The 27639-nt window shown below is 65.4% G+C and overlaps 1 protein-coding gene across 3 annotated transcripts in view; it reads left to right on the top strand.

Moving 5' to 3' along the window:
- PCDH1 (protocadherin 1) overlaps positions 1-27639 on the top strand; it is a 121163-nt gene that overhangs the window by 9186 nt on the left and 84338 nt on the right. For 2 of the 3 annotated variants that reach the window (XM_075009544.1, XM_075009546.1), the window contains exons 1-2: positions 6235-7285; positions 10580-12772. In XM_075009544.1, coding sequence (XP_074865645.1) covers positions 6365-7285; positions 10580-12772 — 3114 coding nt within the window. In that variant the 5' untranslated portion in view covers positions 6235-6364. Of the gene's footprint in view, positions 1-6234; positions 7286-10579; positions 12773-27639 lie in introns of those variants that run through there. The other variant, XM_075009545.1, reaches the window with a different exon arrangement.

Here is a 27639-nt window from a genome sequence, read left to right as displayed (position 1 = left end):
GGATGGGGATGATGTGGGCATGGTTGGGGGAGGATGGGGACGGTGTGGGCGTGGTGGGGGGAGGATGGGGACGGTGTGCGTGTGGTGGGGGGAGGATGTGTACAGCATGAGCATGGCGTGGGCGTGGTGGGGGAAGGATGGGGATGGTGTGGGCGTGGTTGGGGGAGGATGGGGACGGTGTGGGCGTGGTGGGGGGAGGATGGGGACGGTGCGGGCGTGGTGGGGGGAGGATGCGGACGGTGTGCGTGTGGTGGGGGGAGGATGTGTACAGCATGAGCATGGCGGTGGGAGGATGGGGATGGCGTGGGTGTGGCGGGGGACAGCAAGGACAGTGGGCGTGGCGGGGGGAGGATGGGGATGTTGTGGGCGTGGCGGTGGGAGGATGGGGACAATGTGGGCGTGGCGGGGGGAGGATGGGGACGTTGTGGGCATGATGGGGGAGGATGGGGACGACGTGGGCATGGCGGTGGGAGGATGGGGATGTAGTGGGCATGATGGGGGAGGATGGGGACGACGTGGGCGTGGCGGTGGGAGGATGGGGACATTGTGGGCATGATGGGGGAGGATGGGGACGACGTGGGCGTGGCGGTGGGAGGATGGGGATGTAGTGGGTGTGGCGGGGGCAGGATGGGGATGGCGTGGGCGTGGCGGTGGCAGGATGGGGATGGTGTGGGCGTGGCGGGGGGAGGATGGGGACGGCGTGGGCGTGGCGGGGGGAGGATGGGGACGGTGTGGGCGTGGTGGTGGGAGGAGGGAGACGACGTGGGCATGGTTGGGGGAGGATGGGGACGACGTGCGTGTGGTGGGGGGAGGATGGGGACGACGTGCGTGTGGTGGGGGGAGGATGGGGACGACGTGGGCGTGGCGGGGGGAGGATGGGGATGACGTGGGCGTGGCGGGGGGAGGATGGGGACGACGTGGGTGTGGCGGTGGGAGGATGGGGATGTTGTGGGTGTGGCGGTGGGAGGATGGGGACGACGTGGGCGTGGTGGGGGAAGGACGGGGACTGTGTGGGCGTGGTTGGGGGAGGATGGGGACGGTGTGGGCGTGGTGGGGGGAGGATGGGGATGTTGTGGGCATGGTGGGGAGAGCGAGGACAGTGGGTGTGGCAGGGGGAAGATTGGGACCGTGTGAGCATGGTTGGGGGAGGAGGGGGACGACGTGGGCATGGCAGTGGGAGGATGGGGACGACGTGGGCGTGGTGGGGGGAGGAGGGGGACGACATGGGCGTGGCGGGAGAGAACGAGGACCGTGTGGGCGTGGAGGGGGGGAGGATGGGGATGGCATGGGCGTGGCAGGGGAGAACGAGGACCGTGTGGGCATGGAGGTGGGGAGGATGGGATGGCGTGGCCATGGCAGGGGAGAACGAGGACCGTGTGGGCGTGGAGGGGGGGAGGATGGGGACAGCATGGGCGTGGTGGGGGGGAGAGCAATGATGGAGGTGGGGAGGATGGGGACAGCGTGGCCATGGCAGGGGAGAACGAGGACCGTGTGGGCGTGGAGGGGGGGAGGATGGGGACGGCGTGGGCGTGGCAGGGGAGAACGAGGACCGTGTGGGTGTGGAGGTGGGGAGGATGGGGATGGCGTGGGCGTGGCAGGGGAGAACGAGGACCGTGTGGGCATGGAGGGGGGGAGGATGGGGATGGCGTGGGCGTGGCAGGGGAGAACGAGGACCGTGTGGGCATGGAGGTGGGGAGGATGGGGATGGCGTGGGGATGGCAGGGGAGAACGAGAACCGTGTGGGCGTGGAGGCGGGGAGGATGGGGACAGCATGGGCGTGGTGGGGGGGAGAGCGATGATGGAGGTGGGGAGGATGGGGATGGCGTGGGCATGGCAGGAGAGAACGAGGACCGTGTGGGCGTGGAGGTGGGGAGGATGGGGATGGCGTGGGCATGGCAGGGGAGAACGAGGACCATGTGGGCGTGGAGGGGGGAGGATGGGGATGGCGTGGGCGTGGCAGGAGAGAACGAGGACCGTGTGGGCATGGAGGTGGGGAGGATGGGACGGCGTGGGCGTGGCAGGGGAGAACGAGGACCGTGTGGGCATGGAGGGGGGGAGGATGGGATGGCATGGGCATGGCAGGGGAGAACGAGGACCGTGTGGGCGTGGAGGGGGGGAGGATGGGGACAGCATGGGCGTGGTGGGGGTTAGAGCGATGATGGTGGGGGGAGAGGATGGGGACGGCGTGGGCGTGGTGGGGGTTAGAGCGATGATGGTGGGGGGAGAGGATGGGGACGGCGTGGGCGTGGTGGGGGTTAGAGCGATGATGGTGGGGGGAGGATGGGGACGACGTGGGCGTGGCGGGGAGAGGATGGGGACAGCATGGGCGTGGTGGGGGGGAGAGCGATGATGGTGGGGCGAGGATGGGGACGGCGTGGGCGTGGTGGGGGTTAGAGCGATGATGGTGGGGGGAGGATGGGGACGGCGTGGGCGTGGTGGGGGGAGAGCGATGATGGTGGGGGGAGGATGGGGACGACGTGGGCGTGGCGGGGAGAGGATGGGGACAGCATGGGCGTGGTGGGGGGGAGAGCGATGATGGTGGGGGGAGGATGGGGACGACATGGGCGTGGTGGGGGGGAGAGCGATGATGGTGGGGGGAGGATGGGGACGACGTGGGTGTGGCGGTGGGAGGATGGGGACGACGTGGGCGTGGCGGTGGGAGGATGGGGACAGCATGGGCGTGGTGGGGGGGAGAGCGATGATGGTGGGGGGAGGATGGGGACGACGTGGGCGTGGTGGGGGGGAGAGCGATGATGGTGGGGGGAGGATGGGGACGACGTGGGCGTGGTGGGGGGGAGAGCGATGATGGTGGGGCGAGGATGGGGACGGCGTGGCCATGGCAGGGGAGAACGAGGACCGTGTGGGCGTGGAGGGGGTTAGAGCGATGATGGTGGGGGGAGGATGGGGACGGCGTGGGCATGGTGGGGGGAGAGCGATGATGGTGTGGGGAGGATGGGGACGGCGTGGGCATGGCAGGGGAGAACGAGGACCGTGTGGGCGTGGTGGGGGGGAGAGCGATGATGGTGGGGCGAGGATGGGGACGGCGTGGCCATGGCAGGGGAGAACGAGGACCGTGTGGGCGTGGAGGGGGTTAGAGCGATGGTGGTGGGGGGAGGATGGGGACGGCGTGGGCGTGGTGGGGGGGGAGAGCGATGATGGTGGGGGGAGGATGGGGACGACGTGGGCGTGGCGGGGAGAGGATGGGGACAGCATGGGCGTGGTGGGGGTTAGAGCGATGATGGTGGGGGGAGGATGGGGACGACGTGGGCGTGGCGGGGGGGAGAGCGATGATGGTGGGGGGAGGATGGGGACGGCGTGGGCGTGGTGGGGGGGAGAGCGATGATGGTGGGGGGAGGATGGGGACGACGTGGGCGTGGCGGGGAGAGGATGGGGACAGCATGGGCGTGGTGGGGGGGAGAGCGATGATGGTGGGGGGAGGATGGGGACGACGTGGGCGTGGCGGGGAGAGGATGGGGACAGCATGGGCGTGGTGGGGGTTAGAGCGATGATGGCGGGGGGAGGATGGGGACAGCATGGGCGTGGTGGGGGGGAGAGCGATGATGGTGGGGGGAGGATGGGGACAGCATGGGCGTGGTGGGGGGGAGAGCGATGATGACGGGGGGAGGATGGGGACGGCGTGGGCGTGGTGGGGGGGAGAGCGATGATGGTGGGGGGAGGATGGGGACGGCGTGGGCGTGGTGGGGGGGAGAGCGATGATGGCGGGGGGAGGATGGGGACGACGTGGGCGTGGCGGAGAGAGGATGGGGACGGCGTGGGCGTGGTGGGGGTTAGAGCGATGATGGCGGGGGGAGGATGGGGACGGCGTGGGCGTGGTGGGGGTTAGAGCGATGATGGTGGGGGGAGGATGGGGACGACGTGGGCGTGGCGGGGAGAGGATGGGGACGGCGTGGGCGTGGTGGGGGTTAGAGCGATGATGGCGGGGGGAGGATGGGGACGGCGTGGGCGTGGTGGGGGGAGAGCGATGATGGTGGGGGGAGGATGGGGACGGCGTGGGCGTGGTGGGGGGGAGAGCGATGATGGTGGGGGGAGGATGGGGACGACGTGGGTGTGGCGGTGGGAGGATGGGGACGACGTGGGCGTGGCGGGGAGAGGATGGGGACGGCGTGGGCGTGGTGGGGGGAGAGCGATGATGGTGGGGCGAGGATGGGGACGGCGTGGGCGTGGTGGGGGTTAGAGCGATGATGGTGGGGGGAGGATGGGGACGGCGTGGGCGTGGTGGGGGGAGAGCGATGATGGTGGGGCGAGGATGGGGACGGCGTGGGCGTGGTGGGGGTTAGAGCGATGATGGTGGGGGGAGGATGGGGACGGCGTGGGCGTGGTGGGGGTTAGAGCGATGATGGTGGGGGGAGGATGGGGACGGCGTGGGCGTGGTGGGGGGAGAGCGATGATGGTGGGGCGAGGATGGGGACGGCGTGGGCGTGGTGGGGGTTAGAGCGATGATGGTGGGGGGAGGATGGGGACGGCGTGGGCGTGGTGGGGGGAGAGCGATGATGGTGGGGCGAGGATGGGGACGGCGTGGGCGTGGTGGGGGTTAGAGCGATGATGGTGGGGGGAGGATGGGGACGGCGTGGGCGTGGTGGGGGGGAGAGCGATGATGGTGGGGGGAGGATGGGGACGGCGTGGGCGTGGTGGGGGGGAGAGCGATGATGGTGGGGCGAGGATGGGGACGACGTGGGCGTGGTGGGGGGGAGAGCGATGATGGTGGGGGGAGGATGGGGACGGCGTGGGCGTGGTGGGGGTTAGAGCGATGATGGTGGGGGGAGGATGGGGACGACGTGGGCGTGGCGGGGAGAGGATGGGGACAGCATGGGCGTGTTGGGGGGTAGAGCGATGATGGTGGGGCGAGGATGGGGACGGCGTGGCCATGGCAGGGGAGAACGAGGACCGTGTGGGCGTGGAGGGGGCAGGTGACTGCAAGAACCTTGGGTCTCAGGCAGTGGGGAGGGCTGGGGGGGGTCTCGTTGCCCCTCGTCTCTCCCCTGTGCGTGACCACGGCTGGTGAGCAGGGCCAGCACCCCAGTGGGGCCAGTGCAGCAAGGGGTTTTACAGTTAACCAGTGGGGGCTGGACTTGCTGCCATGGATAGGGGGTTGCTCCAGCCCAGTGGGGGAAGGGGTGGGCTGGACAGGGTGGGCAGGGGTGCGGCGGAGGAGGCCAGGCCCTGGACAGAGTAGTTCTAGCCAGTCCGTGGCACGCTGCAGGTAGGGTTGGTGTGGCTGGATATAGGGGGCAGCAGCAGTGCAGCAATGTCCATGTGGGGCAGCACCCAAAGCAGGAGCCGCTTTTAGGGGTGGCCCCCAGCACCCTGGGGGTGCTTCTCCTGTCACCTATACTGCAGCCCTAGAGCAGGGCCAGGGTGGCTCTCCATGCTCACTGCAGAGTGTGTGGGGGGATGTCACTGCAGCACTGGGGCGGATGTGTGCTTGCAGCTTGTCCCTGCAGAGCTGAAGCAGTAGCCACTAGAGTGGCAGTGGCTATTGCTATAGCAAACTCACCACGTTGATCTGATCCTGTATTTATTGTGCAAGCTAATGAGCCACGCTCAACGGGCCAAGTAGCTGCTCCTGGCTAGTGGCCTGTGTGTTGGACACCGTGGCTGTAGAGGCAGGATGGGCAGTGGGGGGTGTATGTGCGCTCTCAGTGTGTGTCACTGCAGTGCTGGGGGCAGGGTCGCAGTGTGTGTCACTGCAGCGCTATGGGGTGTAAGCTCGCAGTGTGCGTCAGTGCAGCGCTATGGGGTGTAAGCTCGCAGTGTGCGTCACAGGGTGGGGTGTGTGCTCACAGCATGTCTCACTCCTGCACAGGGGCGGGGTAGGGAGTTGGACTCGCAGAGTGTCACTGCAGTGCTGGTTTGCGTGTGTGGGCGCCTCAAGCATGTGACACTGCAGCAGCGGGGAGCGGGACGTGCACTCACAGCATGTTGCGGCAGTGACGGGGCGCTGCCGGGGTGTGTAACCACAGCACTGGGAGTGGGTTGGGATGGGGGATGGGCTCGCAGCATGTCACCAGGGTGCTGGGCTGGGGTGCGGTGTCTTTGGTCTGCGCTGCAAAGCTCCCGCTGGCTCAGGCACGCTGTGCAGTGCAGGTACAAGCCTCTTGCAGTGAGCGTCCCTGCGTGCACTGCCTGGGTGCCTGCATGCTTTCGTTGTGCCCGCCTGGTGGGCAGGCTTGGGTGTGGGGTTGGGTTTCGGCCCGTGCCTTTACGCAGGCAGGGCTTGCCAGAGCCTTCCCCTGGGGTGCCCTTGGTGGGTTGCAGGAGGCAGCAGGAATAGGTCCTGTGACCAGCTCAGCTGGGAAGCGAGTGTGTGGAGGGAGCCTGGAAATGCTTCACGACTGGTTGCCAGATGGGGGCTTTTCCCTGTTCCCAGCCAGGCTGTACAGGGCCTGTAGGGAGCAAGGGGCTGGGGGTGGAGCACGCTGTACCTACCCTGTGGTGTCTGTGCTTCCTTGCAGGCCCCCTCCTGCGCAGGATGACACGGCTGGCAGCTTGCCTGGGTCTGGGGCTTTTTCTGCAGCTCCCCGCCCTGGGCTCCGGGACGCTCGTGATCTACAAGGTGCAGGAGGAGCAGCCGCCCAACACGCTCATTGGGAGCTTGGCTGCCGACTATGGCTTTCCTGACGTGGGGCACCTCTATAAGCTGGAGGTGGGGGCCCCCTACCTGCGTGTGGATGGCAAGACAGGGGACATTTACACCACGGAGACCTCCATTGACCGGGAGAGCCTGCGGGAGTGCCAGAACCAATCCCCAGGGGAGCCCTGCTTCCTGGAGTTTGAGGTGTCCATCACGGACCTGATGAACAGCAGCCCGCGTCTGCTGGAGGGGCAGATTGAGGTGCTGGACATCAATGACAACACGCCCAACTTTGCTTCCCCTGTCATCACACTGGTCATCCCTGAGAACACCAACATCGGGGCGCTCTTCCCCATACCCGTGGCCATGGACCGCGACGCAGGCATCAATGGGGTCGCCTCCTACGAGCTCCAGGCAGGGCCCGAGGCGCAGGAGCTCTTTGGCCTGCAGGTGGCTGAGGACCAGGGTGAGAAGCAGCCACAGCTGATTGTCATGGGGAACCTGGACCGGGAGCAGTGGGACTCCTATGACCTGACCATCAAGGTGCAGGACGGAGGCAGCCCCCCGCGGGCGAGCAGCGCCCTGCTGCGCATCACCATCCTGGACATGAACGACAACACCCCCAAGTTTGAGAAGGCCCTGTACGAGGCGGAGCTCTCGGAGAACAGCCCCGTGGGGCATTCCGTCCTGCAGGTGAGCACACAGCGGGCATCAAGCCTTGGACACCCCCAGGGCAGGTTCCCGCTTTCAAAGCGATGGGGGGTGCCCCCTAGCGCTGACTGCCAGTATTTATCAGTTGTCCTTCAGCAGCACCCAGGGCCCTGGTGTAGAGCAGGCCCACTGCGCAGTAGGTGCAGTACATTGCTAGGGGCATTACGGTAGCTCTTCTGGGGCACCCGGCTTGCGTTGCAGTAGGCACTGTATGGTACTAGGAGCATTACGGTAGCTCTTCTGGGGCACCCGGCTTGCGTTGCAGTAGGCACTGTATGGTACTAGGAGCATTACGGTAGCTTTTCTGGCCCCAGGTGCTGTATCAGGCCTTGCCCCAAAGCCCTCTGCGTGGGGATGTGCGGATTGCAAACCCCGTGGCAGCCTGGAAGGGTGAGAAATGGGAAGGAAGTGGAGGATGCCCAGGCTCAGCAGCTGGACAGAGGGGCAGGACCACGGGCAGCAGGGGCTGGACTGAGGGCAATCAGTCCTTGGCATCCACTTTCCCCTGGCCCTGCCACAGTGCCCCTCAGCATTTCAAAGGGCCCAAGGCAATGGCCCCCTTTCCCCCCCCCATCAGTGGGCCTTCCCAGGCAAGCCTAGAAGGGGCTACTGGTCAGAACCTAGGGGCCCTGGCAGAGCCGTGCTGGGGAACCCTGTGCTGGGCATGCAGTGGCTGCCTGCTGGCAGTGCCATTCTGGGAAGCCTGTGCTGGGCATGCAGTGGCTGCCCGCTGGCAGAGCCGTGCTGGGGAAGCCCATGCTGGGCATGCAGTGGCTGCCCACTGGCAGTGTCATGCTGGGAAGCCTGTGCTGGGCATGCAGTGGCTGCCTGATGGCAGTGCCATGCTGGGGAAGCCCGTGCTGGGCATGCAGTGGTTGCCTGCTGGCAGTGCCATGCTGGGGAAGCCCGTGCTGGGCATGCAGTGGCTGCCTGTTGGCAGTGCCATGCTGGGGAAGCCTGGGCATGCAGTGGCTGCCCACTGGCAATGCTGTGCTGGGGAAGCCCAGGGCTGGGCATGCAGAGGCTGCCCACTGGCAATGCTGTGTTGGGGAAGCCCAGGGCTGGGCATGCAGTGGCTGCCCACTGGCAATGCTGTGCTGGGGAAGCCCAGGGCTGGACATGCAGTGGCTGCCTGCTGGCAGTGCCATGCTAGTGAAGCCTGGGGCTGGGCGTGCAGTGCTGCCTGCTGGCAGTGCCATGCTAGTGAAGCCTGGGGCTGGGCATGCAGTGGCTGCCCACTGGCAGTGCTGTGCTGGGGAAGCCTGGGGCTGGGCGTGCAGTGGCTGCCCACTGGCAGTGCTGGGGAAGCCTGGGGCTGGGCGTGCAGTGGTTGCTCACTGGCAGTGCCGTGCTTGGGAAGCCTGGGGCTGGGCGTGCAGTGGCTGCCCACTGGCAGTGCCGTGCTTGGGAAGCCTGGGGCTGGGCGTGCAGTGGCTGCCCACTGGCAGTGCCGTGCTGGGGAAGCCTGGGGCTGGGCGTGCAGTGGCTGCCCACTGGCAGTGCCGTGCTTGGGAAGCCTGGGGCTGGGCGTGCAGTGGCTGCCCACTGGCAGTGCCGTGCTGGGGAAGCCTGGGGCTGGGCGTGCAGTGGCTGCCCACTGGCAGTGCCGTGCTTGGGAAGCTTGCCTACTGCCTAGCTGTGCTAAACTCAGACTACACATAAGCAGTTGTCTCCCTTTCAGCAGCATGAGGAGCCTCTGCAAGTAAAGCAGCCCTTTGGCTTGGCTTCCCCAGGAGAGCGGGGCAGCCCCCATCTCCTGTACTGCCTGGGCAGTCCGTGGCGTGGCAGCCAGAGGCCACTTGCAAGCCACAGACTCCGCTGAGAGAATGTTGAGCCCAAGAGTGGCATCCGTGTGCCCATCGTGATTGGTGGGGGGCCCTGAGGGGCAGGTCTCCGTGGATTTGGCGGAAGGGGCACTGAGCCAATGGGAGGTGACATCTGCTTATCTGCTGCTGCCATCTTAATAAGCGACGCGGGGCCAGCTTGGCTGCTCGGCTCACTAATTTTGATGTGAATTTTAAGAATTCGTTTTTCAGTGCTGGGAGTGGGGAGTGGGAGGCAGATAAGGCCGCGGCAGCGGGTGGCAGGAGAATGGGCTGCGGGAGAGCCGCCCCCACGGCTCAGCTGTTATCTCTCCCCCAGGAAAACGAATCCTCTGCTGGGGAGTGGAGGTAAAAGGTGAAATTTACATATAACAACTTTTGTTCTCCATCTAAATCTGCTGAGCACGATAAGGGCCCAGGCGCGCAGAGGGCAGAGAGCAGCCCGCACCCAGGGTAGGGCAGACAAACCTCGGCGACTTTTGAAAGCAAATAGCGAGAGAAGCCGCTGGGAAAGCTGAACTCCTGACGGAGGGTGGGGTGTGGAGCTATGCAGAGTGGGGGCTGCTCCCCCCCACCTCTCAGCTCAGCTCAGCTCAGCCCAGCCAACAATCCGGACACCCTCTGCCCCCCATTTCTGCTGCTGCACCTCAATCCCAGCCTGTCCCCTTACGTGCTATTGATGTCTTGGGTTCCCCACAGTCGTCTGCTAGCCGGGTCCCCTCAGCCTGAACCCACGTCTCCCTGCCGTGCTCTCCCTGCTGGGTCAGGCTCTGCCCACTGCCATGGCCCCACAGCGCCGAGCCTCACCCCCCACTCCTTCCATTGCTCCAGTCCTGAGGTCCCTGCACTATGCTTAGTCCCAGCTGCAGCCTCCTGCCGCCCCAGCCCTGGGATCGCTGGCTGTCCATGTGGGACTGCAGCTGGCTCTGGGTGACTCTGGGTCACGACAGCCTGGACGTGTGCACGGGGCTGTCTGTGTGGCTTCAAAGCGTTGCCCCACAATGGATGCCGTGGCTTTCAACTCAGCCTCCCAGCGGGCCCCAAGCTTTCCTGCAGCAGGGTGGTGAGTCAGCATCCGGGTTCGCAAAGGGTGTTCATGGCCAGGCTGCTTCCTCTCTGCTGCCCCGGGGCTCTGCAGGGCGCGGTCGGCTCGCCTGCCCGTCAGTTCCTGGCCTTTCTCTCCCGTGCCCAGGCCGGCGGCTCCCATGGGGAATGCCCGGCACGTCGGAGCGCGGCGGGAGTGGGGCTGATGCAGTCTAACCGGTCAGGCCAGTTTCACTGCAGCCTCAGGGCTCCCTGCGGCAGGAGCTGTGCCTGGCTGCACTGCACGTGCCCCAGGGAGGCTGTGCTGGGGTCCTGGGCCTGCTGGCGGGAGCCTGGCTTCTTCCTCTGGTCCATCGGGAGTGGCCCCCTCAGCTCCTGTTCACTTTGTCCTCCTCTTCCTCCTCCGCAGGTGAAAGCAAACGACTCGGATCAGGGCCCCAACGCTGAGATTGACTATTCCTTCCACCAGGCCACGGACATGGTACGCCGCCTGCTGCGCCTGGACAGGGCCTCGGGCGTCATCACCGTGCAGGGGCCCATTGACCGGGAAGACGTCAGCGTCCTCAAGTTTTCCGTTTTGGCCAAGGACAAGGGGGCCAACCCCAAGAGCGCCCGCACCCAGGTGGTGGTGACCATCAAGGACACGAATGACAATGCCCCCTCCATCGAGATCCGGGGCATCGGCCTCGTCGCCCATCAGGACGGCATGGCCAACATCTCTGAGGACGTGCCCGTGGAGACGGCCGTGGCTCTGGTGCAGGTGTCTGACCGGGACGAGGGTGAGAATGCGGTGGTCACCTGCGTGGTTGCTGGGGACGTCCCATTTCAGCTGAGGCCGGCTAGCGAGACAGGCAGCGACAGCAAGAAGAAGTACTTCTTGCAGACCACTACGCCGCTGGACTACGAGGCGGTGAAGGAGTACACCATAGAGATCGTGGCTGTGGACTCGGGGAACCCACCCCTCTCCAGTACCAACTCCCTCAAGGTGCAGGTGGTGGATGTGAATGACAACGCCCCGGTCTTCAGCCAGAGCCTCACCGAGGTGGCCTTCCCCGAGAACAACGCCCCCGATGACCTGGTGGTGGAGGTGAGTGCCAGCGATGCCGACAGCGGCTCCAATGCCAAACTGGTTTACTCCCTGGTCACGGACCCCTCCTCAAAGGGCTTGTTTGCCATTGACCCAGATTCGGGCGAGATCCGCGTGAAGACGGTGCTGGACCGGGAGCAGAGGGAGCGCTACGAGTTCCTAGTGGTGGCGGCTGACAAGGGCAGCCCCAGTCTCAAGGGCACGGCCTCCGTGGCCATCAACGTCATGGACAGGAATGACAATGACCCCAAGTTCATGCTGAGCAGCTACAACTTCTCAGTGATGGAGAACATGCCTCCCCTGAGCCCGGTGGGCATGGTGACGGTCATTGACGCTGACAAGGGCGACAATGCTCGCATCCAGCTTTCAGTAGAGCAGGACAATGGGGACTTTGTTATCCAGAATGGCACCGGCACTATCCTCTCCAGCATCTCCTTTGACCGGGAGCAGCAGAGCACGTACACTTTTCGGCTCAAAGCTGTGGATGGGGGGGACCCTCCCAGATCCGCCTACGTGGGCGTCACCATCAACGTGCTGGATGAGAACGATAATGCCCCCTTCATCACCTCCCCTTCCAATGCCTCCTACAAGCACATCCTGCCCCACACTAGCCCCGGGCAGCAGGTCAACAAGGTCAAGGCTGAGGACATTGACTCCGGGGTCAATGCGGAGCTGTCCTACAGCATCACGGGGGGCAACCCCTTTGAGCTGTTCCAGATCTCGCCGCAGAGTGGGGACATCACCCTGGAGAAGGAGATCGAGCGCAAACACCACGGGCTGCACCGCCTGGTGGTGCGCGTCAATGACCGGGGCAAGCCCTCACGCTACGGCACCGCGCTGGTGCACTTCTACGTCAACGAGACCCTGGCCAACCGCACGCTGCTGGAGACGCTGCTGGGGCACAGCCTGGACACGCCCCTGGACATCGACATCGCCGGCGACCCCGACTACGAGCGCAGCAAGCAGCGCAGCAACATCCTCTTTGGCGTCATTGCCGGCATCGTGGCCGTCACCCTGCTCATCGTGCTGGTGGTGCTGGTGCGCTACTGCCGGCAGAGGGAGGCCAAGAGCGGCTACCAGGCGGGCAAGAAGGAGACCAAGGACCTGTACGCCCCCAAGCAGGGCAGCAAGAGCAGCAAGAGCAAGAGCAAGGTGAAGAAGAGCAAGTCCCCAAAGCCGCCCAAGCCGGCCGAGGACGAGGAGGAGACAGGGCTGCAGAAATCTCTCAAGTTCAACCTCATGAACGACTCGGTCAGTGACAGCCCCCGCATCCACCTGCCTCTCAACTACCCGCCCGGGAGCCCCGACCTGGGGCGCCACTACCGCTCCAACTCCCCGCTGCCCTCCATCCAGCTGCAGCCCCAGTCACCCTCTGCCTCTAAGAAGCACCAGGTGGTGCAGGATCTACCTGCTGCCAACACCTTTGTGGGCACCGGGGACAGCACCTCGACGGGCTCCGAGCAGTACTCTGACTACAGCTACCGCACCAACCCCCAGAAATACACCAACAAGCAGGTAGGAGAGCTCGTCTTGAGCCCGCCGGACGCACTCCCGCACCACCGGGGAGCCATCTGGACAGAGGTGTGGGAGTGAACGTGGCCCCACCCTGGGCCCCACAGAATGACTAATGGAGCAGCCAGCCAGGGCTCGATCCCGAGGCAGGAAAGGGCAGGGGCTGAAGCCACCATGACCTGGGGCGGGTGGGGGTGGCAGCCAAGAGCTGCATTGTTGGGAGTTGCCCTGGCGGGAAGGAGACAGGCAAAGTGTCTGGGTGGGTTGGATTGTGGCCTGGGGGCCCCAGGAGCACCTGACCTCTGGGCGAGAGACAGGGCCCATGAGCACCACTCCACTGAGTGGCGCTTGCTGGGCTATGTGGGGCCTGCCCCTTGCTGGTCCCCCACAGAGCTGACTTCCAGCCCTGCCCAGGTACAGGCATGCTGGGCCTGGTCCCAGCCCATGCTGCTATGAGCAGCCTCTGCAGCGCCAGCTTGGGGCTCCTGGGAAGGGGCTGAGCCGGTACTCCCCTGTGCAAAGCAGATCTGCTCCAGGCATGGCTGCCTGATCAGAGCATAGCTCATGCCCAGGCTGCATCAGGGCCATCTGTGTGTGCTGGGCTAGAGAGCCAGGGCTGGGGGTGTCACTGCTGGAAACAGAGGGCTGTGCCAGGTGTCATGGGGAACTCTGGAGGGGGCTGTGCTGGGTGTCTTGGGGAGCTCTGGAGGGGGCTGTGCCAGGTGCCATGGGGAACTCTGGAGGGGGCTGTGCTGGGTGTCTTGGGGAGCTCTGGAGGGGGCTGTGCCAGGTGCCATGGGGAACTCTGGAGGGGGCTGTGCCGGGTGTCTTGGGGAGCTCTGGAGGGGGCTGTGCGAGGTGCCATGGGGCGCTCTGGAGGGGGCTGTGCGAGGTGCCATGGAGCGCTCTGGAGGGGGCTGTGCTGGGTGACTTGGGGAGCTCTGGAGGGGGCTGTGCGAGGTGCCATGGGGCGCTCTGGAGGGGGCTGTGCTGGGTGACTTGGGGAGCTCTGGAGGGGGCTGTGCGAGGTGCCATGGGGTGCTCTGGAGGGGGCTGTGCTGGGTGACTTGGGGAGCTCTGGAGGGGGCAGTGCTGGGTGCCAGAGGAAGCTCTGAAGGGAGCTGTGCCAGGTGCCAGGTGGACCTCTGGAGGGGGCTGTGCCAGGTGCCAGAGGGTTCGATGCCAGGAGCAGGAGGGGGCTGTGCTGGGCGCCAGAGGGAGCTCTGGAGGGGGCTGTGCCGGGTGCCAGAGGGAGCTCTGGAGGGGGCTGTGCTGGGTGCCAGGGGGAGCTCTGGAGGGGGCTGTGCCAGGCGCCAGAGGGAGCTCTGGAGGGGGCTGTGCCGGGCGCCGGGGGAGCTCTGGAGGGGGCTGTGCCAGGCGCCAGAGGGAGCTCTGGAGGGGGCTGTGCCGGGCGCCGGGGGAGCTCTGGAGGGGGCTATGCCGGGCGCCAGGGGGAGCGCTGGAGGGGGCTGTGCGGGGCGCCAGAGGGAGCTCTGGAGGGGGCTGTGCCGGGCGCCAGGGGGAGCTCTGGAGGGGGCTGTGCGGGGCGCCAGAGGGAGCTCTGGAGGGGGCTGTGCCGGGCGCCAGGGGGAGCTCTGGAGGGGGCTGTGCGGGGCGCCAGAGGGAGCTCTGGAGGGGGCTGTGCCGGGCGCCAGGGGGAGCTCTGGAGGGGGCTGTGCGGGGCGCCAGAGGGAGCTCTGGAGGGGGCTGTGCGGGGCGCCAGAGGGAGCTCTGGAGGGGGCTGTGCCGGGCGCCAGGGGGAGCGCTGGAGGGGGCTGTGCCGGGCGCCAGAGGGAGCTCTGGAGGGGGCTGTGCCGGGCGCCAGGGAGAGCTCTGGAGGGGGCTGTGCGGGGCGCCAGAGGGAGCTCTGGAGGGGGCTGTGCCGGGCGCCAGGGGGAGCTCTGGAGGGGGCTGTGCCGGGCGCCAGAGGGAGCTCTGGAGGGGGCTATGCCGGGCGCCAGGGGGAGCTCTGGAGGGGGCTGTGCGGGGCGCCAGAGGGAGCTCTGGAGGGGGCTGTGCCGGGCGCCAGGGGGAGCTCTGGAGGGGGCTGTGCCGGGCGCCAGGGGGAGCTCTGGAGGGGGCTGTGCGGGGCGCCAGAGGGAGCTCTGGAGGGGGCTGTGACGGGCGCCAGGGAGAGCTCTGGAGGGGGCTGTGCGGGGCGCCAGAGGGAGCTCTGGAGGGGGCTGTGCCGGGCGCCAGGGGGAGCTCTGGAGGGGGCTGTGCCAGGCGCCGGAGGGGGCTGTGCCAGGCGCCAGAGGGAGCTCTGGAGGGGGCTATGCCGGGCGCCAGGGGGAGCTCTGGAGGGGGCTGTGCGGGGCGCCAGAGGGAGCTCTGGAGGGGGCTATGCCGGGCGCCAGGGGGAGCTCTGGAGGGGGCTGTGCGGGGCGCCAGGGAGAGCTCTGGAGGGGGCAGTGCGGGGTGCCAGAGGAAGCTCTGAAGGGAGCTGTGCCAGGTGCCAGGTGGACCTCTGGAGGGGGCTGTGCCAGGTGCCAGAGGGTTCGATGCCAGGAGCAGGAGGGGGCTGTGCTGGGCGCCAGAGGGAGCTCTGGAGGGGGCTGTGCGGGGCGCCAGAGGGAGCTCTGGAGGGGGCTGTGCGGGGCGCCAGAGGGAGCTCTGGAGGGGGCTGTGCGGGGCGCCAGAGGGAGCTCTGGAGGGGGCTGTGCCGGGTGCCAGGGGGAGCTCTGGAGGGGGCTGTGCCGGGCGCCAGGGGGAGCTCTGGAGGGGGCTGTGCCGGGCGCCAGAGGGAGCTCTGGAGGGGGCTGTGCCGGGCGCCAGAGGGAGCTCTGGAGGGGGCTGTGCCGGGCGCCAGGGAGAGCTCTGGAGGGGGCTGTGCGGGGCGCCAGAGGGAGCTCTGGAGGGGGCTGTGCCGGGCGCCAGGGGGAGCTCTGGAGGGGGCTGTGCCGGGCGCCAGAGGGAGCTCTGGAGGGGGCTATGCCGGGCGCCAGGGGGAGCTCTGGAGGGGGCTGTGCGGGGCGCCAGAGGGAGCTCTGGAGGGGGCTGTGCCGGGCGCCAGGGGGAGCTCTGGAGGGGGCTGTGCCGGGCGCCAGAGGGAGCTCTGGAGGGGGCTGTGCCGGGCGCCAGGGGGAGCTCTGGAGGGGGCTGTGCGGGGCGCCAGAGGGAGCTCTGGAGGGGGCTGTGACGGGCGCCAGGGAGAGCTCTGGAGGGGGCTGTGCGGGGCGCCAGAGGGAGCTCTGGAGGGGGCTGTGCCGGGCGCCAGGGGGAGCTCTGGAGGGGGCTGTGCCAGGCGCCGGAGGGGGCTGTGCCAGGCGCCAGAGGGAGCTCTGGAGGGGGCTATGCCGGGCGCCAGGGGGAGCTCTGGAGGGGGCTGTGCGGGGCGCCAGAGGGAGCTCTGGAGGGGGCTGTGCCGGGCGCCAGGGGGAGCTCTGGAGGGGGCTATGCCGGGCGCCAGGGGGAGCTCTGGAGGGGGCTGTGCGGGGCGCCAGGGAGAGCTCTGGAGGGGGCAGTGCGGGGTGCCAGAGGAAGCTCTGAAGGGAGCTGTGCCAGGTGCCAGGTGGACCTCTGGAGGGGGCTGTGCCAGGTGCCAGAGGGTTCGATGCCAGGAGCAGGAGGGGGCTGTGCTGGGCGCCAGAGGGAGCTCTGGAGGGGGCTGTGCGGGGCGCCAGAGGGAGCTCTGGAGGGGGCTGTGCGGGGCGCCAGAGGGAGCTCTGGAGGGGGCTGTGCGGGGCGCCAGAGGGAGCTCTGGAGGGGGCTGTGCCGGGTGCCAGGGGGAGCTCTGGAGGGGGCTGTGCCAGGCGCCAGAGGGAGCTCTGGAGGGGGCTGTGCCGGGCGCCGGGGGAGCTCTGGAGGGGGCTGTGCGGGGCGCCAGGGGGAGCTCTGGAGGGGGCTGTGCCGGGCGCCGGGGGAGCTCTGGAGGGGGCTATGCCGGGTGCCAGGGGGAGCTCTGGAGGGGGCTGTGCCAGGCGCCAGAGGGAGCTCTGGAGGGGGCTGTGCCGGGCGCCGGGGGAGCTCTGGAGGGGGCTGTGCCGGGTGCCAGGGGGAGCTCTGGAGGGGGCTGTGCGGGGCGCCGGGGGAGCTCTGGAGGGGGCTGTGCCGGGCGCCAGGGGGAGCGCTGGAGGGGGCTGTGCGGGGCGCCAGGGGGAGCTCTGGAGGGGGCTGTGCGGGGCGCCAGGGGGAGCTCTGGAGGGGGCAGTGCCAGGATCCAGAGGGTTCTCTGCCAGGAGTAGGAGGGGGCTGTGCCAGGGCCGCTGTGAGAGGCAGGCTGGTTGCACCCTGGAACATGGGGGGGTGGGGGAGGGAGCTGGCAGCCAGGCTGTGGAGGGTTCAAGGGCTTGACATATTGGTTGCCTAACTCATCCTTCTGTGCACCTGCTTTGGGGCACCTCTTGGGATCTGCCGTGGGGGTGGGGCCTGCATGCAGCCGGAGATGAGCCTGCTTGCAGCGTGGGCACTGTGTCCTGTGTGCCCCATGGGGCTGGGTTCCCCTCCCCCAATTGCATTGTGTCCTGTGTGTCTCGTGGGGCTGGGTTCCCCTCCCACTCATTGCATTGTGTCCTGTATGTCTTGTGGGGCTGGGCTCCCCTCCCCGCATTGCATTGTGTCCTGTGTGCCCCATGGGGCTGGGCTCCCCTCCCCCTCATTGCACTGTGTCCTGTGTGCCCCATGGTGCTGGGCTCCCACCTCCCCCCATTGCACGGTGTCCTGTGTGCCCCATGGGGCTGGGCTCCCAACTCTTCCCATTGCATTGTGTCCTGTGTGCCCCATGGTGCTGGGCTCCCATCTCCCCCCATTGCACGGTGTCCTGTGTGCCCCATGGGGCTGGGCTCCCACCTCCCCCCATTGCACTGTGTCCTGTGTGCCCCATGGGGCTGGGTTCCCCTCCCCCCATTGCACTGTGTCCTGTGTGCCCCATAGGGCTGGGCTCCCACACCCCCCATTGCACTGTGTCCTGTGTGCCCCATGGGGCTGGGTTCCCCTCCCCCCATTGCACTGTGTCCTGTGTGCCCCATAGGGCTGGGCTCCCACACCCCACATTGCATTGTGTCCTGTGTGCCCCATGGGGCTGGGTTCCCCTCCCCCCATTGCACTGTGTCCTGTGTGCCCCATGGGGCTGGGTTCCCCTGCCCCCATTGCACTGTGTCCTGTGTGCCCCATAGGGCTGGGCTCCCACACCCCCCATTGCATTGTGTCCTGTGTGCCCCATGGGGCTGGGTTCCCCTCCCCCTCATTGCACTGTGTCCTGTGTGCCCCATGGGGCTGGGCTCCCACCTCCCCCCATTGCATTGTGTCCTGTGTGCCCCATGGGGCTGGGTTCCCCTCCCCCCATTGCACTGTGTCCTGTGTGCCCCATGGGGCTGGGCTCCCAACTCTTCCCATTGCATTGTGTCCTGTGTGCCCCATAGGGCTGGGCTCCCACCTCCCCCCATTGCACTGTGTCCTGTGTGCCCCATGGGGCTGGGTTCCCCTCCCCCCATTGCACTGTGTCCTGTGTGCCCCATAGGGCTGGGCTCCCACACACCCCATTGCATTGTGTCCTGTGTGCCCCATGGGGCTGGGTTCCCCTCCCCCCATTGCACTGTGTCCTGTGTGCCCCATAGGGCTGGGCTCCCACCCCCCCCATTGCATTGTGTCCTGTGTGCCCCATGGGGCTGGGTTCCCCTCCCCCTCATTGCACTGTGTCCTGTGTGCCCCATGGGGCTGGGCTCCCACCTCCCCCCATTGCATTGTGTCATATGTGCCCCATGGGGCTGGGCTCCCACCTCCCCCCATTGCATTGTGTCCTGTGTGCCCCATGGGGCTGGGCTCCCACCTCCTCCCATTGCATTGTGTCCTGTGTGCCCCATGGAGGTCAGGTTCCGCCCCCCATTGCATTGTGTCCTGTGCATTCCATGAGGCTGGGCTCCCACCTCCCCACTGTGTTGTATTCATGTGGCTGGGCTCTGCCCTGGGCCTGGGCTGCCCCCATTGCATTTGCCTTCAATAAAGGTTTCTATTTTTGAACTCTGTGTCTTGTTTTCCATAAGGCCCAGAACTGGGAGGTGGGGGATGAGGAGAGGAAAGCAGCACGTCTCCTTTTCTTGCTCCCCTGGAGACATAGGTGGTGAGCCTGGACGTGGCGCTAAAAGACCAGGCCTGCCAGGCAAGGGGCAGCAATTGCCTGCCCATGCCCGGAGCAGTGGATGCCCCTCCTTGCCGCAGGCCCTGCTCCTCCTGCGAGGTTCTCTCCTCCCAGTCCTGGGGGTGCCTGGCTCCCTCTGCTGAGTCCTGCTGTCCTGCCTGGGGGAGGCCGGGCACAGGGCAGCGTGGGAGGGATGTGGCATGCCCCTGGCTGGCTGTGCTGTGCCGTGCCAGGGCACTCCGTTACATGGCACACTGCTTGTCAGGGCTTGCCCCATAGGATTGTCCACACAGTAATAATTACCGGACCTCCCTGCCTCTGCCGGCCCCTCCTGCCAGGTCCCATCTGCCCCTCCTATTCCCGCAAAGCCTGCCCATGCCGCCCTCCCCTGGGGCCTTGCCCCCACCCTCTCCTCTGCCGCCTCCCCCAGCGCCTGGCGAGGTAGGAGGTGGCCCTGGCTGAGGCAAGGCTGGAGCACGTGGTGACTTGGTGCTTCCCTGTCTCCCCTGCTCCCAGGGACCGGGCTCTGGGCTCTGTCAGTAGGTCTGGATGGACACTGTCCACTCCCCATTTTGACGAGGCTTTTCAGTCAGAAGTGGCCCCTGGCTGTGCCGCTTGCCACGAGGGAGCTCTGGCGTGCCAGCACAGCCCAGGCACCCTCACCGTCCGCTGGGTGCAGCAGGAGCAGCCACGGTCACCGCTCTCAGCAGCAGACAGCGTGTGCGTGTGCGTGGAGAGGGGCTGCTGGCAGTAACGGCAGCAGGGCGCTGGGGGTCTGCGAGGATGGGACAGGGAGCGCAGAGCTGGGTGCAGCAGGAGCAGCCACGGTCACCGCTCTCAGCAGCAGACAGCGTGTGCGTGTGCGTGGAGAGGGGCTGCTGGCAGTAACGGCAGCAGGGCGCTGGGGGTCTGCGAGGATGGGACAGGGAGCGCAGAGCTGGGTGCAGCAGGAGCAGCCACGGTCACCGCTCTCAGCAGCAGACAGCGTGTGCGTGTGCGTGGAGAGGGGCTGCTGGCAGTAACGGCAGCAGGGCGCTGGGGGTCTGCGTGGATGGGACAGGGAGCGCAGAGCTGGGTGCAGCAGGAGCAGCCACGGTCACCGCTCTCAGCAGCAGACAGCGTGTGCGTGTGCGTGGAGAGGGGCTGCTGGCAGTAACGGCAGCAGGGCGCTGGGGGTCTGCGAGGATGGGACAGGGAGCGCAGAGCTGGGTGCAGCAGGAGCAGCCACGGTCACCGCTCTCAGCAGCAGACAGCGTGTGCGTGTGCGTGGAGAGGGGCTGCTGGCAGTAACGGCAGCAGGGCGCTGGGGGTCTGCGTGGATGGGACAGGGAGCGCAGAGCTGGGTGCAGCAGGAGGAGCAGGATGAGCAATTCCATCTGTGCTGGGGCCTCTTCCCTCGCCCCTCCACACTGCCCTGAGCTATCCCTCCTGTTGGGCCTCCCACCCTGCCCTGTGGGATCCACTGTTGGGTCTCCCTGGCTCTTTGTCCCTGGGCTGGTTCCTGCTCTCCGGTGCCCACAGCAGGAGGTGTGTGCTCGGAGCAGGACGTGCAGTCCCCCGCTCCTCGATGGGGAGAACAGAACGTTCTGTTGGCCGTGGCTGAGGGCTGAGTGGCTGTTTTCAGAGTGGCTGCCAAGATCTTTCCGTGGGTGGCAGCTGCTGATTTAGCCCATCCTTGTGTGCGTGTGGCTGGGATTGGGTTTTGCAGCACTCGTGACTGCATGTATTGGCACTGAATTCCATCGGCCGTTTTGTTGCCCACTCACCCAGTTTGTGGGCCCCCTTGGGAGCTCCTTTCAGTCAGATCTGGACTGAACTGTCTTGACCGATTTGTTGCCTCTTCAAACGTTGGGATTTCCTTTTCCTGCCCAGTAGCCGCCCTGGCTGTAGTGCAGATCCTGGGGGCCCTTCTTTTTACCTCTCCACTCTGAGAACTGACCGTGCTTTCCTGTCCTGTCTCCTGACTGCTAACCAGTTACTGGTCCAGGAGAGGACCCTTCCTTGCCCCACTAGGGCTTACTCGCTGAAGCGCCTTGCCAAAGGCCAAGTGCTCCACAGCCACTGACTAACTGGTTCACATGCGCATTGGTCCCTCAGGGAGCTCTAAGCGATCACTGAGGCGGGACCCTCCTTTCCATAAAGCTGTGCTGACTCTTCCGTAACTAGTTGGGCTTCTCCTCATCTCTGATTGTCCGTTCTTAACGATCCTGTCAGCCAGCGTGCTGCCCTGCAGTTAGGGTCACCGCCCTGTAACTGCCACGCTCACCTCTGGCGCCCGTTTTAAAAATGGGCTCTGCGTTGGCTGACCTCAGCCCCCTGCACTGGAGGTGGTGTCCGCGGTCGGTTCTGTCCACCCCCATCAGTGGTTCTGCAGTTTCCTAGCTGAGTCCCCTCACAGCTCTCAGGTGAGTGATCCCACCTGGGCCTTGGGACTTGCAGCTGCCCAGTCTATCAGTTTGTTCAATCAATTTGTTCACGCAATCGGGAGCAGTGCGCTAGCTTCATTACCTGCCTCAGCACAATCTTTTGAAAACCAATGCAAAGAATTCATTTAGCTTCTCTGCAGCACTCCTGTCTTCCCTGAATGCTTCTTTCACCCCTCAGCTGTCCAGGCCCCTCTGGTCGTTTGGCAGCTTCCTGCTTCGGAGGTATTAAAAAATAGTTCTTGCTGTTTGTTTTGCATCTTCCTGGGAATGCTTTCTTGGCCTGCCTGGTACTGTCGCACTAATTGGCCAGCCCCCACGTTTTCTTTTTACCCTCACTTGGCCTGGTTTCCAAAGGCCAAAGGAGGCCTCGTTGCCTTCGCGGCCTCCACTACATTGCTCTTCAGTCCTGGTGGCTTCTTCTGGGCCTCTTGTCTTTTGGGCTAACCGTTTCCTGAGAGCCCCTGTCAGGGTGTCGAACCAGCCTAGCCCTCTTGCTGGCTGTGGGCATTGGCCCCTTGTGCCTCTTCCTTCTCCTTTCTGCCTGACAAGTGACCTGGGTTTTGTGCAGTGTCCTTTGGTGGTAAATGTTGCCGGGCAGGTTGGTTGGGGGTGGAGAAGGATATTGCTCCTCTCCACGAGTGCTGAAGGAACGGCATGTGGACCTGCTGCGAAGCAGTTCTGTATTCGCCTCTGGTTCAGAGTCTGGGCAGCACTTTGTGCCTGTCCTCTTGTGGGTCCCCAGCGCTGCTCCAAGAACGCAGTCACTTCCGGTGGCTGGAGGTTGTGTCTCTGCACCAGGCCCTGCGGGAGGGCCGTGCCCAGCCTGCCAGCACCCTCTTATCTCTGACCCGGGCGAGCAGTCCCACAGGTCTGCCCCTCGTGGGCGTGAGCAGAGAGCAGTGAAATAGGGAGCTGTGGTGCTGGGCTCTGGGGCCTGAAGGTGAGAATGTGTTACCCCGGAGAGAGGCTGGGGCAGCTCCCGCTCGGGTGGTGTCTCGTGCTGGGGCGTGTGCGACAGGCTGATGCTTTGGCGAATAAGGTGCAGCTGAGGTAAGTGCCAGGTCGCTGCCCCTGCAGCCCAGGCCAATGGCAGCTTGGGAGCTTCAGCCCTCGTCTCGCAACCTGCTGAGTTTGTTCTGTCTGAATAACATGTCTGAGGCTTCGGTCGTCCACCCGCCCCAGCTTGAAAACGTCGCCATGAGTTTTAAAGGCAGCGTGTCGGCTGGGGGGGCTGTGGAGCGTGGGACCCAGGGAACAGTGGGGCTGTGGGGTGCAGGGTCTGGGACCTGGGGAACAGTGAGGCTGTGGGGTGCAGGGTCTGGGACCTGGGGAGCAATGGGGCTGTGGGGTGCAGTGTGGGCACAGGGGGGACAGGTATGAGGTAGGATTTGTGCTGTGGGAAGCAGGGAGCTCTGGGCCAGGTGTGGGCTGGGTGAGAGGGATTTGGCGGTGGGGGGCAGTGGGGGGCAGGGAGCTCCGGGCCGGGTGTGGGCTGGGTGAGAGGGATTTGGCGGTGGGGGGCAGTGGGGGGCAGGGGGCTCTGGGCCAGGTGTGGGCTGGGTGAGAGGGATTTGGCGGTGGGGGGCAGTGGGGGGCAGGGAGCTCCAGGCTGGGTGGGGGCTGGGTGAGAGGGATTTGGCGGTGGGGGGCAGGGGGCTCTGGGCCAGGTGTGGGCTGGGTGAGAGGGATTTGGTGGTGGGGGTGAGTGGGGGTTGGGGGTTGGCGGTGAGGGGCAGGGGGCTCCGGGCCAGGTGTGGGCTGGGTGAGAGGGGTTTGGCGGTGGGGGGCAGTGGGGGGCAGGGAGCTCCAGGCTGGGTGTGGGCTGGGTGAGAGGGATTTGTCGGTGGGGGGCAGGGGCTCCGGGCCAGGTGTGGGCTGGGTGAGAGGGGTTTGGCGGTGGGGGGCAGTGGGGGGCAGGGAGCTCCAGGCTGGGTGTGGGCTGGGTGAGAGGGATTTGGCGGTGGGGGGCAGTGGGGGGCAGGTGGCTCCGGGCCAGGTGTGGGCTGGGTGAGAGGGATTTGGCGGTGGGGGGCAGTGGGGAGCAGGGAGCTCTGGGCCAGGTGTGGGCTGGGTGAGAGGGATTTGGCGGTGGGGGGCAGTGGGGGGCAGGTGGCTCCGGGCCAGGTGTGGGCTGGGTGAGAGGGATTTGGCGGTGGGGGGCAGTGGGGGGCAGGGAGCTCTGGGCCAGGTGTGGGCTGGGTGAGAGGGATTTGGCGGTGGGGGGCAGTGGGGGGCAGGGAGCTCCAGGCTGGGTGGGGGCTGGGTGAGAGGGATTTGGCAGTGGGGGGCAGGGAGCTCTGGGCCAGGTGTGGGCTGGGTGAGAGGGATTTGGCGGTGGGGGGCAGTGGGGGGCAGGGAGCTCTGGGCCAGGTGTGGGCTGGGTGAGAGGGATTTGGCGGTGGGGGGCAGTGGGGGGCAGGGAGCTCCAGGCTGGGTGGGGGCTGGGTGAGAGGGATTTGGCAGTGGGGGGCAGGGAGCTCTGGGCCAGGTGTGGGCTGGGTGAGAGGGATTTGGTGGTGGGGGGCAGGGAGCTCCAGGCTGGGTGGGGGCTGGGTGAGAGGGATTTGGCGGTGGGGGGCAGTGGGGGGCAGGGAGCTCCAGGCTGGGTGGGGGCTGGGTGAGAGGGATTTGGCAGTGGGGGGCAGGGAGCTCTGGGCCAGGTGTGGGCTGGGTGAGAGGGATTTGGCGGTGGGGGGCAGTGGGGGGCAGGGAGCTCTGGGCCAGGTGTGGGCTGGGTGAGAGGGGTTTGGCAGTGGGGGGCAGTGGGGGGCAGGGAGCTCCAGGCTGGGTGGGGGCTGGGTGAGAGGGATTTGGCGGTGAGGGGCAGGGAGCTCCAGGCTGGGTGGGGGCTGGGTGAGAGGGATTTGGCGGTGAGGGGCAGGGGGCTCCGGGCCAGGTGTGGGCTGGGTGAGAGGGATTTGGTGGTGGGGGTGAGTGGGGGTTGGGGGTTGGCGGTGAGGGGCAGGGGGCTCCGGGCCAGGTGTGGGCTGGGTGAGAGGGATTTGTCGGTGGGGGGCAGGGGCTCCAGGCCAGGTGTGGGCTGGGTGAGAGGGGTTTGGCAGTGGGGGGCAGTGGGGGGCAGGGAGCTCCAGGCTGGGTGTGGGCTGGGTGAGAGGGATTTGGCGGTGGGGGGCAGTGGGGGGCAGGTGGCTCCGGGCCAGGTGTGGGCTGGGTGAGAGGGATTTGGCGGTGGGGGGCAGTGGGGAGCAGGGAGCTCTGGGCCAGGTGTGGGCTGGGTGAGAGGGATTTGGCGGTGGGGGGCAGTGGGGGGCAGGTGGCTCCGGGCCAGGTGTGGGCTGGGTGAGAGGGATTTGGCGGTGGGGGGCAGTGGGAGGCAGGGAGCTCCAGGCTGGGTGGGGGCTGGGTGAGAGGGATTTGGCGGTGGGGGGCAGGGGGCTCTGGGCCAGGTGTGGGCTGGGTGAGAGGATTTGGCGGTGGGGGGCAGGGAGCTCGGGGCCAGGTGTGGGCTGGGTGAGAGGGATTTGGCAGTGGGGGGCAGGGAGCTCAGGGCCAGGTGTGGGCTGGGAGAGGGGGATTCGGCGGTGGGGGGCAGTGGGAGGCAGGGAGCTCCAGGCTGGGTGGGGGCTGGGTGAGAGGGATTTGGCGGTGGGGGGCAGGGGGCTCTGGGCCAGGTGTGGGCTGGGTGAGAGGGATTTGGCGGTGGGGGGCAGGGAGCTCAGGGCCAGGTGTGGGCTGGGTGAGAGGGATTCGGCGGTGGGGGGCAGTGGGTGTGGGAGGGGGAAAAACACAGAAAAAGGGGTGAAGCAAACCTAGGAGGTGCAGCCCAGCTTCCTGGCAGCACTCGGGGGGTGTGGGGGCAGGGGTGACCCTGGCAGTTGCCAGTTCCCGATGAAAATCTGCTTCTCTTCCTCGGCTTGTTCCCCTGCTGCCACTGCCACTGGTGGTGGTGGCGAGAAGGAGCCCCATCTCCGCACCCCTAGCTGACCCGTTGGCCAGCCTCCACGGGTCAGGCCCCTTTCCCCAGGGGGTACCCCAGGGCCTGCTCCACATCCACCCGAGGGAGTCGCTGCAGCCCCAGGGTTCTGATGGCCTCTGAGTCCCAGCACCGCCAGGGCCAGAGCAGCTCGCGTGCAGCCGTTGTAACCCTAGCAGCCCGACGCTGAGCACCTCTCCACCACCCAGCTCCAGTTCTGCAGACGCTGCAAGCAGGGGCGTCGGACAGAGCCTGGCAAAGCTGCCCAGCACTGCGGGGCCGGGGGGCGGGGGCCAGTCGTAGCCTACAAAATGGTCCACAGCACTGGGGCATTGAGACAGCAGAGGGGGCTCAGGCCAAGCTGAGGTGATGTCCCCCTGCCCCAGAATGTTGGTGTGTGGTGAGCAGCTCGTGCCCTGTGACAGCTGGGCTGTGCCGCAGGAGGATGTGCTGGGCTGCTACGAAGTGGCGGGATCCACCTCACAGCGAGAGGAAAGAGCATCTTCGCAGGCAGGCTTGCAAACCCAGTGAGGAGGCTTCAAACTAGGTTCGTCAGGGGATGGTGACACAAGCCCTGAGGTAAGTGGGGAAGGAGGAAGGAACAAAGGAGGACATTGATTCAGAGGAGAAGGTCGGCCAATCAGCTGACTAGCTAAGGTGTGTGTACACGAGTGCAAGACGCCTGGGGAGCAAACAGGAAGAACCAGAGGCCCCGGCACAGTCAAAGGAGTATGAGGTGGTTGGAATAACGGAGACTTGGTGGGACGATTCGCATAACTGGAGCAGTCGTGGAAGGGTATAAACTGTTCAGGAAGGACAGACGGGGAGAAGAGGGGGAGTTGCGCTCTGTGTGAGGGAGCAGTGTGAATGCTCAGCGCTCCAGTATATGGAGGGAGAAAAGCCAGTTGAGAGTCTCTGGGTTAAGCTTAGAGGCGGAAGTAACAGAGGAGGTGTTGTGGTTGGTGTCTGCTACAGACCACCAGATCAGGGAGATGAGGTAGATGAGGATTTCTTCAGACAACTAAGAGAAGCTTCCAAATCACAGGCCCTGGTTCTTGTTGGAGACTTTAATCACCCAGACATTTGTTGGGAGACCAATACAGCAGCACACAGACAATCCAGGAAGTGTTTGGAGAATGCTGGGGATAACTTCCTGGTACAAGTGCTGAAGGAACTGATCAGCGGGACCTGCTGCTCACAGACAGGGAGGAACTAGTAGGAGAAATAGAAGTGGGAGGAAACCTGGGCTGCAGCGACCATGAGATGGTAAATTTCAGGATCCTGACAAAAGGAAGAAAGGGGAGCAAAAAAATACACACCCTTGATTTCAGAAGAGCAGACTTGGACTCACTGAGGGAACTGATGGGCAGGATCCCCTGGGAAACTAATGTAAAGGGGAAAGGAGTTCAGGAGAACTGGCAGTATTTTAAAACCTTACTGAAGTCACAGGAACAAACCATCCCGATGCACAGCGTAAAAAAAAAAAAAAAAGCAAATATGGTAGGCAACCAGCTTGGCTTAACTGGGAAATCCTTGGCGAGCTCAAACTCTAAAGGGATGCATATAAGAAGTAGAAACTTGGACAGACTAGTAGGGAGGAATGCAAATATATGGCCAGAGATGCTGGAGTCGGTGGCGGGGGGAGGTAATCAAGAAAGAGAAAGCACAACTGGAACTGCAGCTAGCAAGGAATGTAAAGGGCAACGTGAAGGGTTTCTACAGGCACGTTAACAATAAGTGGGTGATGAGAGAGGGTGTGGGTCTGTTTCTGGACAAAGGAGGTAACCTTGTGACAGATGATGTGGGAAAGGCTGAAGTACTCAATGCTTTTTTTGCCTCAGTCTTCACGGACAAGGTCAGCTCCCAGACTATGGCACTAGGCAGTGCAGTGCGGGAAGGAGGTGGGCAGCCCTCGGTAGGGAAAGACCAGGTTAAGAGCCATTTAGAAAAGCCAGATGCACACAAATCCACGGGTCCGGATTTAGTGCATCCAAAGGTACTGAGGGAATTGGCAGATGTCATTGCAGAACCTTTGGCCATTATCTTTGCAAACTCACAGAGATTGGGAAGGGTCCCAGATCATTTGAAAAAGGCAAATGTAGTGCCCATCTTTTAAAAAAACAACAAAGGATAATTCAGGGAAGTAAAGACTGGTCAGCCTTACCTCAGGCCCTGGAAAAATCATGGAGGGGATCCTCAAGGAATCCACTTTGAAGCACTTGGAAGAGAGGAAAGTGATCAAAAGTCGTCAGCATGGATTCACCAAGGGCAAGTTGCGTCTGACCAATCCAATTAGCTTCTATGATGTGGTCGCTGGCTCTGTGGAGATGGGGAAGTCAGTGGATGTGATACACCTTGACTTCAGCAAAGCTTTTGGTACTGTCTCCCACAACATTCTTGCCCATAAGTTAAGGGAGTGTGGGTTGGACACATG

Source organism: Carettochelys insculpta, chromosome 15, assembly GCF_033958435.1.
Source record: "Carettochelys insculpta isolate YL-2023 chromosome 15, ASM3395843v1, whole genome shotgun sequence".
Taxonomy (NCBI): domain Eukaryota; kingdom Metazoa; phylum Chordata; order Testudines; family Carettochelyidae; genus Carettochelys; species Carettochelys insculpta.
Note: the sequence above shows the minus strand (reverse complement) of the source record. Positions and strands in the feature narration are given on the sequence as shown.